This window comes from Lampetra fluviatilis, chromosome 63 (genome assembly GCF_964198595.1).
Source record: "Lampetra fluviatilis chromosome 63, kcLamFluv1.1, whole genome shotgun sequence".
NCBI classification, from domain to species: Eukaryota; Metazoa; Chordata; class Hyperoartia; order Petromyzontiformes; family Petromyzontidae; genus Lampetra; species Lampetra fluviatilis.
The window spans coordinates 2,692,985-2,713,013 of NC_136337.1; the positions used below are offsets into that span (position 1 = coordinate 2,692,985).

The window sequence follows — 20,029 nt, forward strand, 5'->3', positions numbered from 1 at the left end:
GTACACACACGCAGTACACACACACAGTACACACACACAGTACACACACAGTACACACACAGTACATACACACACAGTACATACACACACAGTACACACACAGTACATACACAGTATACACACAGTACACACGCAGTACACACACACAGGACACACACAGTATACACACAGTACACACACACAGTACACACACAATACACAGCACACATACACACACAGTACACACACAGTGCACACACAACAGAGTCAAGTGCTGCTGCTGCTGTTCATTATTCACGGCGTCAATGGAGGGAGGAGGGGGCGGTTCCCGGCATCATCGCCGCGCCCTCCTCCCCTCCCTCCCTCCCCGCTCCCTCCTCTTCCTCCTCCTCCCTCCTCCTCCCCAAGGGCTCGGGGAGGCCGTGCCGAGCCCAGCCACACGGCAGCAGCAGTCAGACACATCAACAGTCAGACGCAGTCAGACACCGCAGTCAGGCACATCAACAGTCAGATACAGCAGCAGCAGGCAGACACAGAAGCAGTCAGGCACATCAACAGTCAGACATCAGCAGGCAGATACAGCATCAGGTAGACACCGCAGAAGCAGGCATACAGCAGCAGCAGTCAAACATCAGTAGGCACAGCAGCAGTCAGACACAGAAGCAGTCACATCAGTAGACACAACATCAGTAGTCACAAGGTCCCCTCGCTCATCCAGACGAGACGGCGCGCGACAACTCAAAACAGCTCCTCATCCTCCATCACCACCACCAACAACAACAACTCATTGTCCATCACCACCACCGTGACCACCACCACCACCGTGACCACCATGGTGGTGCAGGCTCTGGCCTCTCGCCTGCTGGGGATGACGGCCCTGAGGGCACTCGGCCCCAGGGCCCCTGGGGCCCCAGGGGCCCCGTGCCGCCGGGCGACCCCCTCGCGTGCGTGCAGCCTCCTGTGTCCGGGCAGGATCTTCACTAAAGGTGAGGGCGGTGTGGGTAGGGGTAGTAGGGGTGGTGGATCACGAGGGGATAGACGAGTGAATGGCGAGAGAGGGGGGAGGTGGAGTGAGGAGGAAGGCTGCCTTCGATAGACACGTGGAGGAGCGCGAGTTATCGGTGGTCTGTCGACACGTGGCCCAAAGTCGGGCACGAAGGCAGCTGCCCGACAGTGTTGGGCCCCGTGTCCGTGTCTGTGTGTGGGGTATGTTGACCCTGTGTCTGTGTGTGGGGTATGTGGACCCTGTGTCTGTGTGTGGGGTATGTGGACCCCGTGTCTGTGTCTGTGTGTGGGGTATGTGGACCCTGTGTCTGTGTGTGGGGTACGTGGACTCCGTGTCTGTGTGTGGGGTACGTGGACCCTGTGTCTGTGTGTGGGGTATGTGGACCCTGTGTCTGTGTGTGGGGTATGTGGACCCCGTGTCTGTGTCTGTGTGTGGGGTATGTGGACCCTGTGTCTGTGTGTGGGGTACGTGGACTCCGTGTCTGTGTGTGGGGTACGTGGACCCTGTGTCTGTGTGTGGTACGTGGACCCTGTGTCTGTGTGTGGGGTATGTGGACCCTGTGTCTGTGTGTGGGGTACGTGGACCCTGTGTGTGTGTGTGGTACGTGGACCCTGTGTCTGTGTGGGGTACGTGGAGCCCGTGTCTGTCTGTGTGTGTGGGGTACGTGGACCCCGTGTCCGTGTGGGGTACGTGGACTCCGTGTCTGTGTGTGGGGTACGTGGACTCTGTGTCTGTGTGGCCCCCTTGTATCTGTAGGGGACTTTGCGTCTGTCGTGGGGTAACTGTCACGGTGGCTATGAGATGTTAACTACCTCGCCTGGTGTGCAGGAGGTCGTGGGCTCTATCCAGACCCTGACGCCTGCTGCTGTGTATTTGGAGTTTGAGTGTCTCTCATCATCACGGTGGCTAGGAGATGTTAACTACCTCGCCTGGTGCGCAGGAGGTCGTGGGTGCTAACCACAGATCCTGACGCCTGCTGCTGTATATTTGGAGTTTGTGTGTCTCTTTCTTTCCCCGTGGTCGCGTGGATTTCCCTCTGGGTCCTCTGCTTTTTCCCCACCACATTTATAATCAACAACACGCGTTTAAAGCATTTAGCTGCTATAACATTTCCCACGTGATAAGCCACTTCGTTGAGCTATCAATTGTGGGCTATATAGCTGAGTGGCTCCTTAACTTGGTAAAAAAAATAGTTTAGTTTATAGTCTGTATTGGGGAACCTGTGTGGAGTGGACCCTTTGAAGGGGGGGGGGCACCCTGTGTGTATTGGGGACTTTGTGTCTGTGGGGGGCCCTTTGTCGGGTTCCCTGTGTCTGTGGCAAAGGCCAACACAGGGAGGGGTCGACATGCGGCTCTTTGGCTGCCTGCCCCCTTGGCGTTTTGTGAACAACAACGAACACAAGTTACATAATTTGGCTCTTTACACTCTGAAACTTGCAGGGGTGGGGAAGGTCCGGCCCGCGGGCCGTATAGGGCCCACGAAATCATTTGGTGTGGCCCTGTACAGGCAACCGCATGCGGGACTCGAAATTCAATAAATCTAGGAGCAAACCTGGAAAAGCAGTTGTGAGTAGCAGCATCATCAATACCAGGTAACATCACACGCCTCACCAAAGAGAAGCAGTTCCAGCCATCACATTAGGGGGCGAGTGAATTAAATGTTTAACCAAATATAACGGGCTAATTTTTAAGTTTATAATTTTGTATGGCCCGCGAATGATGTTGTAAATATCCAAATGGTCCTTGGCAGAAATATGTAATGTTTAAAAAACAACTTTTTTTTAAACACGCTTTATTGAAATGGATCGTACGAGTAATGGAATAACTCCACGACTCCAGGAAGTGGCCCCGAGGCTTGCCATAACGTGAGGAACCATGGTGATTTACAGCCAACGTCAGTTGAGCGTGGACAATTACACCCAAGCCGAAACATAACATAAAAAAGAATGTTTAAAATATTTTTTCTTTTTTTTGATAGAATATAGTATTGTCATCAGTAAGACATAAGTATACCAAGTTTGCGGTCGATACCACTTTGGGAAGTGGGTTAGAATTGAGTTACAAGATTTGAGGATACGACAACAGCAACAGACAGAGTGAGTTAAATAAAAGCGTGTAATAATTAAAAGATTCCCCACCTCTGCAAGTCTAAAGCAAGGGGAGGGGGGGCGACATTTCGACAACCTGCGGCTCTTTTATGGCTCCATCGTGACGACATTTGTTAAGCACTGTCACGTTAGTCTCGCATTCATCACATTGCATTGCGGCTCTCGAAATGATGAGGGTTTTTTTGTTTGACCAAATTCCCCCCAAAAAATTATTTCTTGTACTTTTGCTTGGCCACGCCTGGGGCTAACAACTCTGATGAAGGTAGCAATTAAGAGGAGCGCTCTTATCAGCTCGCCACCCTGGCCGTCGAGTTAGATTCCTGGCCAGGGTGCGGTGTTGCAGTTCCACAGATCCTCATCAGGCTGCACGGGCCAATGTCATTTTAAAAAATATATATAATTATATTACAGTACACCCATCCACTTCATATGCTGCATCTCAAGCAGAGGTCGCAAACGGGTTTTGATTCCTTACCCGTACCCGTACCCGGCCGCACCAGGGTCGCAAACGGGTACCCGTACCCGTACCCAGCCGTACCCGTACCCTACCCGTACCCAGTCGGGTACGGGTAGGGTACGGGTATCGGGTGCCTGATTGCGACCTCTGGGATGAAGCCATGTTGCAGGCGCGGGTGGGTTGGTTCTAGGAACTTGAATTGTGAGAAGAGACAAGACGTTGGGAAATGAGTGACAAACGGTGACTCACCAGTGACTCACGGTCTACCCGTACCCGGCCGCACCAGGGTCGCAAACGGGTAGCCGGGTATCGGGTAGGGTACGGGTATCGGGTACCCGGTTGCGACCTCTGATCTCAAGGCCGTAATTATAATATATTTGGGGGACACACATCCCCCCCCCCCAATATATTGCTATAAAATAGATTTCTGTTCATATGATTGTGGTTATGGCTTTACTTTATTAATCCCTTATCTCTGCCATTACATACAATGAAACAAGAAAAGGTAAAAAAAAGAAAAAAACAGAGCAATGTAATACAATACACTATTAGACATTGTAAAAAAAAAAGTCCATCCTATGTGTTCATGATTTTTAAAAAATATTTTAGGTAGGAAATGGCAGGAAATTCGTTTTCAAATTTTGATTATTTTTTTCTGGGGGGGGATCCCCACACCCCGTGGAAGATTTGGTCCCCCCCAATGTTGACTCCATGGCTACGGCCTTGCTGCATCTCCACAAAATAAAAGTCGGTGCTTATCAGCGGCCCATGAGTCCAAAAACGTTACACTGCTGCGCATAGTTTGTATTTTAATGACAACGTAGGGTCATCTTCTTGGTTCCATTCGGTAAAGTCACGTAGGATGGAAATAATAAAATAATAAAAATAAACATTATTAAATAATTCTCACGACGTTTCGGCCTCAGGTGGAGAACAGATCTGTCGAGAAAACAGACTCTGTCTTCTCGACAGACCTATTCTCCACCTGAGGACGGCTGCTTGCGTTGTGGCCGAAACGTCGTGAGAATTATTTTATTATGTTTTATTTTTATTATTTTATTATTTCCATCCTACGTGACTTTACCGAAAGAACCAAGAAGATGAATCCATGCAGTCATGAAAGCTTTAAATCGAAATTTAACGTAGGGTCATTTTGTCAATTCGCTTCTGTGTAAAGGTCTTCCCACGCTGTATCTGTTATTTGACCATACTTCACCACGCTGGTCATTGCGGTTAGTAGGGGAGAGGGGGGGGTGCCCATGTCCGGTTGAGGATGCCACTCGCCACTGCTGTTAAGCATGGCTGGGAATCAAACCCCGAGATCCTGGGGTTCTTTGCACAGCACACCGACCACTGTGCCAATGTTCCCATTCAATAAGCTGACAGGTTTTTTTTAATTAAAAATCTGGACATAAAATAATCCCGCACAGCTCATAACCGCTCAACGCAAGGGCCGGCACGGTGCAAGACCACACGCATAAACTATTAACAGTGATGAAGTGATCTGGCTGCTGCTTGGGTGAACATTATCCATTAAGTAACAGGTTAATAGGTAAAACATTAAAATTAATAAAAGTAAAATAAAATAAAAATCACGACGTTTCGGAGGCAACACAAGCTTCCGTCTTCAGGTGGAACCGTCACAGCCACGACAGCTGTATCAAGTAAATGAGAGATTACAAGAGCTACCACTCCGTATATTTAATGGTTGGAGAGGGGGAAGAGCCAAGTACGGCACACTTTTTATTTAAACATTTTTTTTTTATATTTAAATATTATACTCTTTGATTTTTCGGTAAAGTCACGTAGGTAAAAAAATTAAATTAAAATGAATAAAATAAAATAATAAAAATCATTTCATTTCTTTTACCTACGTGACTTTTTTTTTTACCTACGTGACTTTACCGAAAAAACCAAGAGTATGAATCCTTGCAGTCACGAAAGCTTCAAATCTAGAATTTTTAAATATCGTCAGGTGAACGGATGCTTCCCGCAATGTTTCAGCCAAGCGGACTTCTCTAAGTGTCGGGTTTTAACCCGCTTGCTTATCATTAACCCTCTGCGACAAGATAATCTCTCCGTTGGTAAATGGGATTATATTTTGAGTTGTGTACATAGAGGCACAGTTTCACCAGAAGGGACCAGGCAGGTCACGATGAGCCAAGTGTGACCCTTGAACCTACGTACAACTGAAAAACTAGCTAACATTTTATTTTAATCTTGATTTGAAGCTTTCGTGACTGCAGAAATCCATAATCTTTGATTCTTTCGGTAAAGTCACGTAGGTATAAAATAAAAAAAACATAGGTGACTTTACCGAAAGAACCAAAGAGTATTTTATTTTAACTTTCTCACACTTCATCTTGGTTCTTTCGGTAAAGTCACGTAGAAGGGAAGTAATAAATAATAAAATATTTTATTACTTCCCTTCTACGTGACTTTACCGAAAGAACCAAGATGAATCCCTGCAGTCACGAAAGCTTTAAATCGAAATTTCTCACACTTGCTAATCTACTTTAGGCCTTTAGGAATGTCTCGGCTCTCTTCCATCACCTCCCGGGAGTTGGGCATTATTATTATTTAGTTTGTTTTTTAAGCCCAAAGAAGCTTTTGATAACTCCGCTTTCGGTCGGGATTGACGTCCAGGGTTGCGCGATGCAGCGGGGGGAACAAACAAACCGGTTGCACCCAGGCGATAGGACGGGCTGGGTTGAGTCTCGTTTCGTAACAAACGTCCCCCCCTCCCCGTGTGTTTTCCCCACCACAAGTGCTCAACTGTGTCGTGGTTTTCGGGCGTTTCCATCGATTCCATCCAAGACGGCGCGGTGCCAGTTGCAGGATAAAGGCCGGGGAGGCAGAGCTGGCCCGCAGATTGACCGGTCCCTTTAGTCGCCGGTTTTAATAATAATGATAATGGGACCTTTTACTGGTAGGAACGAAGTGAACCAGCCTACAATAGATTATATCGTCCGTCCGTCCGATGTCCGATGTCCGATTAGGTGTAGCAACATCGGCCCCTACTGCAAACACTTGGCAGGACCCTACAAAAACCTTTAGACTCAGTGAGGCTTTCCTGGCTAAACAAGTGTAACATTCCCTTATAATTCCCTGAGATAGTTTTTAATTAAAACATTTTAATTAAAAATTAACTCACAGCGGCCTAAAGCCTACAGCTAGGCCTAAAGCCTAGAACTAGGCCTCAAACTCTCCCTTCGTATCGTATTTGTTCATTCCTACTAGCCCACCCCGCAGGGACCTGTTTTTGACAGTATCAAAGTCGGAAAAATAAGAATAGGTTTTACCCTTTCTGGCAATAAAACTGTCCACCTTTTGACGTTCTCTGGTCTGACACTGGTGAGACGAGGCAAAAAAGAAGGCTGCTGCCTCTGGTGTAGGCCAATCAGTTTCATGACAATGCATGGCGTCATCTGGTCCAACACCATGTGAGACTAGGCTCTAAGGAAAGCTGTCTCGGGTGTGGACCAATCAACTTAAAGGACAGTGCATACATCAGAGTTATGTTTTTTGTTTGCATTATGACTGCAGGTATTGTGGTCTATGCAAACATGACTCCTTGTAAAAAAGGTGTCAGTTTTGTTGCCAGATAAAAGGGTAAAGAACCAATTATCATTTTGTACTGGCAAATGAGGTTCCAATGGTGAATGCATGAATTATCAGAGCATGTTTGTTTGCATGTTCACCACAAGTACGGGTGGTTAATGCAGACTTGATTCCTTCCAAAAGGTATCTATTTTGTGTTTGAACATCTTAACACACCCGTTTTATTGCCAGAAATGGTAAAACCTACTCTTATTTTTCCATACAGTAATATTCACTTTCGCATCTAAGTTTTATCGCTGATGGCTACGCACGTTGCGAAAGGAGTTGAACATACAACTCAGTACATTCTTCCAGCAAGCGATTTCCCCACCCCCCACCCCCGGTTTTACATTTGAGACAGTCATCATCAACAGCGGCCACGATCTATCCGCTGTTGGATGAAGGCCTTCCCAAAACCGTCGCCATCTTCGCCGCCTCGTGATTTCCACCAAGCCACAGGACGATTTCCATCGCTCCGTCTCTTTGCGGTGGACCTTGCTCTCGGACGTAGCTCCCTCGCTTTGGCTGCCACGATCCCAGGGACGAGTTCTGTGCAAGGCCACTTGAACTTTTGGGAGAATGGTCAACGTGACGTCTCGAACCTGCGTATGTTCTCTCCGATCCGCGAGTTTCTCTCGCCGCCTCTCCATGCGATTCCAAGCGACCGCCTCTCTGAGGAGCTCCTTTGCATCAGCTTTTGTTCAAGTTTCTTGGTTCACCGTCTGGGTACAGTGAGGGAAAAAAGTATTTGATCCCCTGCTGATTTTGTACGTTTGCCCACTGACAAAGAAATGATCAGTCTATAATTTTAATGGTAGGTTTATTTGAACAGCGAGAGACAGAATAACAACAACAAAATCCAGAAAAACGCATGTCAAAAATGTTATAAATTATAGACTGATCATTTCTTTGTCAGTGGGCAAACGTACAAAATCAGCAGGGGATCAAATACTTTTTCCCTCACTGTATCTCTGATCCATATATCAGAGCAATTACGGTACATACTGATTCATTCTTCCTTTGACACACCATCACAGTATGTTGCTTTTCAGCAGAAAGTTACGTAATCAAAAAGTGCACTAACCTGCTGTTGTCTAACTCTTTATTGTATGGGTTTGGTACGAGTTTGGCTTCAATAGTTGATACTGGGACATCACAGTTGTTTTATGTACCCCCATCCACCTCCCCAATCCTCTCCTGGTGCAGCATAAATGCGATACGGGAGGCTTAATCTACATCACATTGAGGACGGAATTAAGACAAGCTAGTAAAATATCAAAGAGAGTACAGTATTGTTGCCATGAAACCCAAGCTCTGGCGAAGGAAGAACATTCTCTCCTAAAGCACTCACTTTGTGGCCAGAAAGACCTCAACATTGGCATTTAACTCGTGAAGACATTGCCGTCATGCACAGGCATATAAAACGATTAAACTGTCCCAAGTTTTCTTGCGTAAAAACACGTAACGCATTTTTGCGTTTCGTGGGGCCGCCCTCTAATGTCTTACGTTCCCGACAAATGTCCCGCGGGCAAAATTAAGAATGAAAAATAATAAAGACAAATTAAGTGAGCGCCGAAGGGCGGTCGGCCAACCACCCAACTCGACTCACATGAGCAAAGCGAGTTTGGTTGCTTCAGGTTTTTTTATACCATCGACCATGTGCGTACTGTCGGTTAGATTCTGGTAAAGACGAACGTCAATGATTGCGTGGCCTCTGCAGACTACGAAAAGGGGCATTCGTCTTGATGGAAAAAAAACACTTGACACGGTCCTCCAAGCTCCCCGAATGTACGAAATGAATTCAAAATATTTAGTCGTACGAAAAAAAATATTTACAAAAATAAGAACAGCTGTGCGTGGGACCGCAGGAACAAAATAACAAACACACGTGAGTTCGACGGGGGAGTCGAACAAACACGGAGACGGCGGCGCGCCCTCGTCCAAGTTATTCGCAGCGACGCGTTGGAACATGTTTTTTTTTCCCAAAAGTACTACTGGAGCAATAAAGTCACGACCACAACGTGGAGAAAATTGTTTTCCCCCATATCGTATGCGAGGCAGTAACAGTCAATAGCGTGTGGCGATTGGTCTCAATGCTCTCCTGCCTACCCTAGGGGCCCGTTCTGGCTGCTGGCACCTGCACCTTGGCTGCCCTGGTTTCCTGTCGACAGTGGTGGGTGGGGGTTACAAAAAACCTGAGCCCGTGGGATCGTCGCCGTACATGGAGCGGAGCACACACCGGTGCCAGGGGGTGTGGAAGGGTTTCGGGGAAAATATTAGCAGTGAGCTCGTTAACATTCGTTCAGCACAAGGGGAAGCATTGTGAAGGCATCTCAAAAACACTGGGAGCCGGATAGAAGTGAGTGTGGCTCAGTTACTGGCACCGCTGACATCCTGGTTTCTGCCGTCTGACTGAGATTTACGCCAGGTTGTCAAGTGGGTTGATGATCTCAGCCCGGTCACCAATGACTGCAGAAAAACAAACATTGCTAAACTTGTTTTGCTTTCCACTTAATTTGCCAAACATTCAAGCTCCCAGATTGAAAAACACATTTTTTTAATTTTGGGTTCAATGCCTAGCGACGGACATCTCTATAGTGGAGTGGGTGGAATTGTGCGGTGCCCGTGGAACTAGGGATCATTTGAAGGGGATCTCGGAGGTAGTTCTGTGGCGTCCCCTTCCACGGGCCGTTTTTCAAACGCGCGGGGGTGATGAAGGCACTGCTCTGCGAGAGATCCCGAAAGGATTGCCAGAGAATTACAACTTGCAGGAACAGATGAAACATTAAGGACGATGTTACTGACCGTACTTAGGGGTGCTCTGTAAATTTCAGAACAACGAGCCGGTCACGTGATCCACCAACCTCCAATGCTCTTCTCCCCCTCCCCGCAGAGGACTGGGATACGAAGCACAGCACCATCAGCGGGCGGCGCCAATCGCCCATCGACATCCAGCCGGCCGAGGGCATGTTCGACTCGGGTTTGGGGCCGCTGCACACGCACTACCACCGCTCGGGCCCCATGCTGCTCTACAACAACGGCTACTCCTTCCTCGCGGAGTACCCCGACGAGTGCAGCGCCAACGGTAGGCCGCGTGGCAGCGGCGGTGCACGTGGGGGGAGCACGTGGGGGGAGCACGTGGATTTGTTGCTCACACATGTAGATGGTCACACAGGTAGGAGGTCACACAGGTAGGAGGACACACAGGTAGGTGGGCACACAGGTAGATGGTCACACAGGTAGGAGGTCACACAGGTAGGAGGACACACAGGTAGGTGGACACACAGGTAGGAGGTCACACAGGTAGGAGGACACACAGGTAGGATGGCACACAGGTAGATGGGCACACAGGTAGGAGGTCACACAGATAGGAGGGTACACAGGTAGGTGGACACACAGGTAGGAGGTCACACAGGTAGGAGGTCACGCAGGTAGGAGGGCACACAGGTAGGAGGACACACAGGTAGGAGGTCACACAGGTAGGTGGTCACACAGGTAGGAGGGCACACAGGTAGGAGGGCACACAGGTAGGAGGGCACACAGGTAGGAGGTCACACAGGTAGGTGGTCACACAGGTAGGAGGTCACACAGGTAGGAGGTCACACAGGTAGGAGGGCACACAGGTAGGAGGTCATACAGGTAGAAGGTCACACAGGCAGGAGGACACACAGGCAGGAGGTCACACAGGTAGGAGGGCACACAGGTAGGAGGTCACACAAGTAGGAGGTCACACAGGTAGGAGGGCACACAGGTAGGAGGGCACACAGGAAGGAGGTCACACAGGTAGGAGGGCACACAGGTAGGAGGGCACACAGGTAGGAGGGCACACAGGTAGGAGGTCACACAGGTAGAAGGTCACACAGGCAGGAGGACACACAGGCAGGAGGTCACACAGGTAGGAGGGCACACAGGTAGGAGGTCACACAAGTAGGAGGTCACACAGGTAGGAGGGCACACAGGTAGGAGGGCACACAGGAAGGAGGTCACACAGGTAGGAGGGCACACAGGTAGGAGGGCACACAGGTAGGAGGGCACACAGGTAGGAGGTCACGCAGGTAGGAGGGCACGCAGGTAGGAGGTCACACAGGTAGGAGGGCACGCAGGTAGGAGGGCACGCAGGTAGGAGGTCACGCAGGTAGGAGGGCACGCAGGTAGGAGGGCACACAGGTAGGAGGTCACGCAGGTAGGAGGGCACGCAGGTAGGAGGTCACACAGCTAGGAGGGCACACAGGTAGGAGGGCACGCAGGTAGGAGGTCACACAGGTAGGAGGTCACACAGGTAGGAGGGTACACAGGTAGGTGGAGGTGGGTGTACGGGTGGATGGACAAATCGGGGGTGGGTGGGCACGCAGATATGGGTTGGTATCACAGGTAAGTGGGTACATAACGGGTGGACATACGAGTGTGTGGGTACACGGGCAGGTGGGTCTGTACGCGGATGGGTGTGTACACGGATGGGTGTTTTTACGAGTGGACTGGTACACGGGTGGGTGAGAAATACCTGCACTAGTCCTGGGCTCCCCTTCACTAAACCGCGTTGCCCAGTGCGGTGAAGTATGGTCAAACAATCCCCCACAACCAACAAGGCATGGTGGCAAGGGGCTGTGAATCTAGATAATCATCAGTATTAGGTTACATCATTCTTTAGATTACATAAATCGGTGGTGGGGTAATGCAGTGGTACCATTTGTGTTTCGTAGCACAAAAGGCCTGGGTTCGATTTCCGACCTGTTCTACAGAGTGTGTTTGGAGTTTGTATGTTATGTCCCCCTGTTCTGCATGGGTTTTCCTCCCATTGCTAAAAATGTGCACGTAGGTATTGACCAAAACATCTGAATGTTGAGAAAAATCACCAGCAAATTGACTCGATGAGATTACACACAGCAGCGGCAACAGCAACATCGCCCGCTACGGCGAAGACTTGGCAGAGTCCCGCTGAAAACGAGTTTTGAGACTCTATTAGGCTTTCCTTGGCAAACAAGTATCATACAAAAAAAATGTTTTTAAACATTTAAGATATTTATGTGTTGGCGTCCAGGCGACTGGTGCCATCTCACCACTATCCCGGCTGGGCATGAGCAAAGCGCCGCTAACGGGAGTTGAGCAAAACCAGACGCAAGGATTTGGCTCAGACTGGACGATCGTCGCGCAGAAACCGTGGCCCCGTGCCGTTGCGCCACGGAGCCTCCTGGTTCCAATTAAACCCGGGCAGTGCGCAGACACATACACAACAAAGGTCCCCCGTATAGCTTTTTACAGGCTGTTGGGGCAAGTGCTGTTCGCGAGCACCTATGAAAGGCCGGCACACGGAGGAGTGGGTGGCCAGCACCACGCCCAGCCACCATTGTCTTCCCAGTGACGATGTTTACACATTACTCAAGCTCCTCATTTGAGGCCGAACCAACCTAGGAGAGGCCTCGAACCGGTTCAGATAATCGTCACTGATGTTGGATGTGAGCGGGATATCGAACTCAGCTCGGTGGGTTAGTAAGTGTGCTCACCACTGCGCCACCGCTCCGCACTTACACAAAGACCCCCCCCCCCCCCTTCCCCCCCTTTATAGCCTCAACAGACTGTTGGGGCAAGTGCTGTTAGCAAACATCTATGAAGGCTGGAATGGCACACGAGGTAGTGGGTGGCCAGCACCACACCCGACCACCTTTGTCTCCCCAGTGGCAAAGTTTTTACACTTGGTACTCAATTGAGCCTGAGTCGACCTAGGGGAGGCCCAGGACCGGTTCAGATAATCGTCACTGGTATTGGCCGTGAACGGGAATTGAACTCGGGTTGCTGGGTTTGTAGCGCAGCGCGCTGACTGCTAGACTTCCCCACGCAACATACACACACAACATACATACAGGCACGTGCACACACGCATATCTGCAGCAGCCGAGAGCACACGGAGTGCCCGTGTGGACTCCGCTGACCCCGAAACGGTGACCTCGACTTTCCATTAACTCGGCAGGCACGTACACAGCCCCCACACTGCCCAAGGCTTTCAGTCGCCGCGAAGCCATTCCCCCTCCCCCAGTTCCCCAGCGATTATGGGGTCGCGTCTCCGTTCAACTATCTGTTAAATTTGTGCAACTTTGATAATTGGTTCTTTACCCTTCTATCTGGCAACAAAACTGACACCTTTTTTTTTTACAAGGAGTCATGTTTGCATAGACCGCAATACCTGCAGTCATAATACAAACAAAAGAACATAACTCTGATAATGTGCACTGTCCTTGAAGTTGATTGGGGTTCCCATAGTGTAGATGCTTGCCCCGAGCTCTCATACTCTGATGGTGCATTGTCTTTGAGTTGTGCGCCTTTTGGCGTCATCTGGTCCAACCCATATGAGACTAGGCTCTAAGGAAAGCTGTCTCGGGTGTGGATCAATCAACTTTAAGGACAGTGCACATTATCAGAGTTATGTTCTTTTGTTTGTATTATGACTGCAGGTATTGCGGTCTATGCAAACATGACTCCTTGTAAAAAAGGTGTCAGTTTTGTTGCCAGATAGAAGGGTAAAGAACCAATTATCATATTTTTACTGGCAAATGAGGTTCCCATTGTGCAACTTTGTTTTTGCCATCTCGTTTGTATTTTTTATTGGGCGGTGAATGCGCCCCAGCGGTGGCGCGTGCACCGCTCGCTGCGGAGTGTCACGGTTCGAATTCCAGTGGGCGCCCTGGGGTATTGCTGTCAGAGTATTAATAAGTTCAATTTGTAGCGGGCACGGCATTCGCTCACTCTCGAATGCTGTCGCTGATGTCGGGACGCGCCCAGAAGTCAAACTCGGGTGTTCGTCGGGCGTTTATGGACCAGTGCACGAACCACTACAGCACCGCTCCCCACCACCGCTCCCCACCACCACTCCCCACCCCGCCGCCGCCACCACCCATGTGTTGCGTATCAGATGTTTATCTCTGTAAGGTGATACAGTCGGGATAATTACCAAATCAATAGCGGTAAACAATTTAAATTAATCAACAAAAGTGACCTAGGCGGCCCAGAATTCGTCCGATGTCGTCAGATGGTCAGAAGCCAAGCAGGTTCGAGCCTGGCCAGCGCTTGGATGGGCGACCACCACCAACCACAACACAGGCTGCCTCGTGGCTACGTGATGGGTAGCAGAGGGCATTGAAGCAATACCCGTCGTTGTCCCGTACTTCTGTGCTCCTGCGTCTCTGCTCCCCCCGCCTTCACCGTCCACCAGCGTGGCGGAGTACAGTCGAACACTCTCCCCCCTCCCCCATGACCCGCTGCTTGTGGACAGGGCCGTCATCCAGCAGTAGATTGACCAAAGGGCTGGCACGTGGCACATTGCGAGTTGATCTCAGTCAATGATGTGCAGGGCTGGTCTGTGTCTCCCTGCACTTGTTTGTTTTTTGCGTTGGAGTTGAACCCATGGCAACGGCTGCATAGTCTATGACATTAAAAAGGAACAAAAAATGGCACTTTTTTATTTGACCAGATAAGGCCCACTGAGCTATGCAGCTCTTTTTCAGAAGTTACCTGGCCACGAATGATAGCTCGGCCAAGCGGATCATCGTGTGGAAATTTATAGCAGCGAAATATTCTAAACGCGTGATGTGCGATTCGAAATGTGGAGGGGAAAACCGGAGGGCCCGGAGAAAAATCCACGCGACCACGGGGAGAGAGGCACGCAAACTCCAAATATACAGAATTCGTCAGGCTCGGGATCGAACCCCAGGACCTCCTGCATACCAGGCGAGGTGGTTAACATCTCGCCACCGCGGCGCCCCTCTCGCCACTTTGAACCTTGGACCCTGCCACGGGCATCACAAAGCGCGGCACCGACAGTTAATCTCACCATGCCCGGCGTTATGGATATTGCGGCCATTGTGAAACCTTTGCACAGTGCGGGCGCTCGTAATTCCCGAGACAAACAAGGCAGCAGCAGGCACGGCCGAAAACAAGCCCTGTATTCATTACACGCGATATGGGCAGATGGGCAGCTCGGGTAATGTTGACTCGTGTGCTTGTGTGTGCGCATTGGTGTGTGTGTTGATGTGTTTTCTTTGATGTTTGTGTGGGGAGTGGTGGCCCAGTGGCTATCGCGCAATCCATTACGAACCCCCATCGCATTAGACCCAGCCGACCTGAATGTGACTCATGGCGGGGAGTCTTATCAGAACCGGTGCTGGGCCTCCCCGAGGTCGACTAATCTTTAATTGAGTACCTGGTGTGGTTTGTAAACATCGGCGCTGGGGAGACAAAGGTGGCCACCCACCCCCTTGTGCGCCGCCGTTCCGGCCTTCACACGTGCTCCATAAAAAAACACTTGCCCCAGCAGTCCGTTTAAGGCTATACAGGGGATCTTCGTCTTTGTCTGTGTGTGTAGTGCTGGGCGGGGGTCCGCTGAAAGGACCCTACCGGCTCAAGCAGTTCCACTTCCACTGGGGCGCGAGCGACGAGCGCGGCTCCGAGCACCGCGTCAACGGCAGCGCCTTCCCCGCCGAGGTGATGACGCCACTACCGCGTCACACTCCCCGTGCCGCCAGCACCACCGCGTCACACTCCCCATGGTGCCACTACCGCGTCACACTCCCTGTGCCCCCGCCACCACCGCCACACCACGCTCCGTGCCACCCCCGCGTCACTCCCCGTGCCAGCGCCGTGCATTGGGCTCGTGTAACGATGTTTCTGTTCGTTACTGCGTCATTACCAGAGAGTCGGTCGCCCGTCGGACGGCCCAGGACACACAGCCTCGTGTAACCAGATGTTCGATTTCCACGATTAGCCGTGCCGGTCGCCCGTCCATAAACACGCCTTGAAGCCGGCCTCGAGTGATGAGTAGGCCGGAGGGTTGCCCCCGCAATACGAACAGCAACAATAAAAAATAAACAAAACTTACAGCTGGGACGCAGTTCGCACGCTCGTGAAGTCGACCCGTGCCAATCGTGTGCCGGCGGAGGATCTCGATGGGCTGGCTTGACGGACCAACTCGGTAGGCTAGCTCGAGGGACAGGCTCACGCGACGAACTCAATAGACTTAACTCGACGGGGACTAACGGGAGAGGCCTCACCGTCACCTGCCTCACAGGGACAGCTGGCACCGGGAGGTCGCCTGGCGCAGGGCTCCTTGAGAGCGACGATGACGATGATGAAAACGATGATGATGAAAACGATTATGATGATGATGAAAACGATGATGATGATGAAAACGATGATGAAAACGATGATGATGATGATGATGATGAAAACGATGACGATGACGTCGATGATGACGACGATGAAAACGATGACGATGAAAACGATGAAAACGATCATGACGATGAAAACGATGACAACGTTGAAAACCATGATGACGACGAAAACGATAACGACGATGAAAACGATGATGAAAAAGATGACTACGACAATGATGACGATGACGACGATAAAAATGATGACGACGATGAAAACGATGACGACGATGAAAACGATGACGACGATGAAAATGATGACGACGATGAAAACGATGACGACGATGAAAACGATGATGAAAAAGATGACTACGACAATGATGACGATGACGACGATAAAAATGATGACGACGATGAAAACGATGACGACGATGATGGACCAACTCGATGAGCTATCTCCGTCCCCAGCTGCACCTGGTCCACTGGCACGAGAGCTGCGGGAGCTTCAACGAGGCGCTCGTCTCCAAGAAAGGGCTCGCCGTGCTCGGCGTCTTTGTGGAGGTACCGCCCGTCCCCCGTCACATCCGACCCCCCGACCCGAACGCCACCCGCCTCCTCCTTCCCGATCGATCCCGTCACCGCGTGTCGGAGCGCCCACGCAGGCCGACACGGCGTACGAACGGGGCGGTGTGGCCAACGCCACGCCCGGCCCGCCTTTGTCTCCCTATTGGCGATGTTGACACATTACACCCGGTACCAATTTAAGGCTCATTCGACCTAGGGAAGGCCCATCGCTGGTGTTGGTCGTGAGCAGGAATCGCACTCTGGTCACGTGATTCGTAGCGCCTTTGATTCCCCAGTGCCCATGTTTTACACGCAACGCACCAGATACTCACTGAAGGCTGAGTCGACCTAGGGGAGGCCCTAACCACTGCGCCACCGTTGACTCGACGCACACATGTTAAATTGACACACGCTCACAACACACGCGATTCCTGCGATCGTGAAAGCTCTTGCGCGTTGTGTGCCAGGTCGGGGAGATGCATGCCCGTCTGCAGGAACTGGTCGAAGCTCTGCCCAGCATCACCCACAAGGTGACGTGACGGATCCGAGCGGCGGCACACGCAAGCCTGACACTGACACAGTATACTGATACAGTACACTGATACAGTATACTGGTACAGTATACACAGTACACTGACACAGTTCACACACAGCACACCGGCTACACACATTCAACGCAGAGCTCACACACACACGACACACACGGTCGACACACGGTCGACATACAGTCGACACGCACAACACATCTCAGTCACAGTACACGCGCAGCACGCACGGTACAGACACCTCAGCACACAGCGGCCCAACACAGCCCTGACACCCAGTACCTCCTCCCCTGCTGCCCCCCCCCCCCCCCCCCACATCGCCTTGTGCCCCCCGGCAGGGCATGATGCACGAGGTGGGAGCATTCGACCCCTCGGAACTACTGCCCCCGTGCCTCGACTTCTGGACGTACCCGGGCTCGCTGACTACGCCGCCACCCTACGAGACGGTCACCTGGTTCATCCTCAAGCGGTCCATGTCCATCAGCGAAGAGCAGGTGAGACCGCGCCAGGCTCGGTGCGCGCACGGGCCTAAAAGTCGGGGCGGTTTGCTGCCGTGGTGGATATTTGACGGTCGCGTGGCGGGGGGCGACGGACGTACTCGGGGAAAACCATCGCAGTCGACATCCCCACAATAGCGGTGGCTACGGCACGTGGCAAGCACGTGGCGATGTTTACACACCGCACCGGGTACTCATTTGAGAGCGAGTTGACTTAAAAAAAAACTCGAAACCAGTTCAGGTAATCGTCTGTGATGTTGGCCGCGAGCGAGAATCGAGCACGGGGTCACCGGGTTCGTAGCGCGAGGTGCTAACCACTGCACCACCACTCTCCGTATGTACATGACAACACAACCATCGCCGTTAGCCACTAATTGGTGGTGACGTCACAACGCTCTCTCCCCCCCACCCCCCTTCCTGTGTCGGCGGCGGTAGCTGGCGTCGTTCCGCAGGCTGTACGTGTCTGCGGCGGGCGAGCGCGCCGTGCGAATGGTGGACAACTTCCGCATGCCGCAGCCCATCATGGACCGCAGCGTGCGCAGCTCCTTCCCCGTGCCCATCGAGCTCCAGGACGCGGCTCCAGCCACCGCGGCTCCAGCACGCAGCTGAGGGCGGCCTTCCTCCAGCAGTAACTGGCTCCAATCTGCCCCTCCACAGCAGCCCCCCCCGACCGCTCCTCCACAGCCACCCCCCCACCCTCTGCAGCCTGCATCCTCCCGTTACAAGTCCTGACCTGTGTCCCGATCCCTTTCCTCCTGCCCTTGGCCGGGCCGGCCGACCGCTGGGTTGCACTTCGCGACGCCGGCCTCGGTGTTTACATGACGTCGCCGCCCGCCCGCCCGTGCCCGTCCTTGCCAGCCGTGGCCAGTCAGTGCTCAGCCGTGCCGGCTCAAGCCGGTCCCCCGTGCCCACCCGTGCCGGCCCGTGCCTTCCAGCCTCTCGGCTCCACGCGACCGCGAGGCCACGGTGCCGCAAGCCGCCAGTGCCCGGACGAACTCGAGTTGCCAAACAGCACACGGATCCGGCGTCAGCCGTCGCCAAAACCAAACGCGGCAGCTTTGAGCGTGGCGCTTTTGCGACGGCCCGCGCCGCGTGTGTCCATGCCTTTGTCACGTGACGGTACCGTGAAGTGTCCACGCGACGTTCGCGTTGCGTGTTCCATGCTGTTTTCCCATCCTGTTTGGTCGTGTCAATGCTGTGCTCATACTCCTCGTGTGTTTATGCAGTGTGTCTCACGTGCTTAGGCCTTGTTTATGCCATGCTCCGTGCCTGTCTCTGTGCCCGTTTGTCAGCGGCGATCGCCCAGAAGGTTCAAAGGTGAAAACGCTCACATTCCAGCCCCCCCCCCTCCCCTCCCAAGCGGTCGCACAGCATTGTCAAAAAAAATCACGGGGTCACTTGGGATTGCATCACAATTAGCATGGAATTTGTTGTCGAGGCGGCAACGTGTCTGCCTTGTGACCACAGTAGCCGGCTTCTGTTACAGACGCTTGTCGTTTAAAAATGCGAGGTTTGACGCGGGCTTTGGTTGGGGTGCTGTAGAGTTAATCGTTCACGCCATTGCAGCTATGAACCCAGAAGGCCTGTGTTGGATTCTGGGCCATGGGCAACATTGGTGGAGGGTGGTGAATGCGTGTGTGTTGAATTTCTTTTGCACAGCACGTAGCCAACTAATCGAAGGTGCAGAGGGCATGACAACAAACTCAAAAGCAAAAAATTTGATCTAAAGAAATTCGTTTTAAAAAATGAACCGATCCTGGGCACCACCACCACCACCTCTGTCAACCCACTGACCAGTGTGGTGAAGTATGGTCAAAAGACCCCCATGACCAACACGGTGTGTGAAGGCCTCAACCAAGCATCGGATTGACAACTGTACATTGAGTATTAAGATGGGATTAAGATTGTTTTAAAATGAACTGACCCTGGATTAAGAGGGTGGTTACTACTAAGGTTGATTCGTTGTGCTGATGTACAATAATTTTACGCGGAATTTCACTGCAAACCGTGACCGTTTTATTGTCCGCTTTTCTCGCTTTATTTTTTTTTTAAACACGTGGTTTTAAACAAGACATTTCGCGAACAGTGGATTTGCACAAAATAAATCCCAGCAGAAGCGTCCTCCGCGTGGGCTGC

At 51.5% G+C, this 20,029-nt stretch overlaps 1 protein-coding gene across 1 annotated transcript; it reads left to right on the top strand.

The window, feature by feature from the left end:
• Positions 1–385: 385 nt before the first annotated feature.
• Positions 386–20,012, top strand: LOC144951758 (carbonic anhydrase 1-like). The gene is made up of 7 exons (XM_078882112.1): positions 386–965; positions 10,044–10,235; positions 15,504–15,622; positions 16,756–16,848; positions 17,319–17,381; positions 17,735–17,890; positions 18,329–20,012. Exons 1-7 carry the CDS (start codon positions 812–814, stop codon positions 18,500–18,502), a joined length of 951 nt encoding a protein of 316 aa, XP_078738238.1. The 5' UTR covers positions 386–811; the 3' UTR covers positions 18,503–20,012.
• The last annotated feature ends 17 nt before the right edge of the window (positions 20,013–20,029 follow it).

What these genes read in the sequence shown, in the direction of transcription:
- LOC144951758 (XM_078882112.1), top strand. Translation starts at nt 812, where the DNA reads ATGGTGGTGCAGGCTCTGGCCTCTCGCCTGCTGGGGATGACGGCCCTG. An exon ending in TGCTCGGCGTCTTTGTGGAG is followed by an intron (nt 16,849 to 17,318) that starts GTACCGCCCGTC and finishes GTTGTGTGCCAG; the next exon opens with GTCGGGGAGATGCATGCCCG. An exon ending in TGTCCATCAGCGAAGAGCAG is followed by an intron (nt 17,891 to 18,328) that starts GTGAGACCGCGC and finishes CGGCGGCGGTAG; the next exon opens with CTGGCGTCGTTCCGCAGGCT.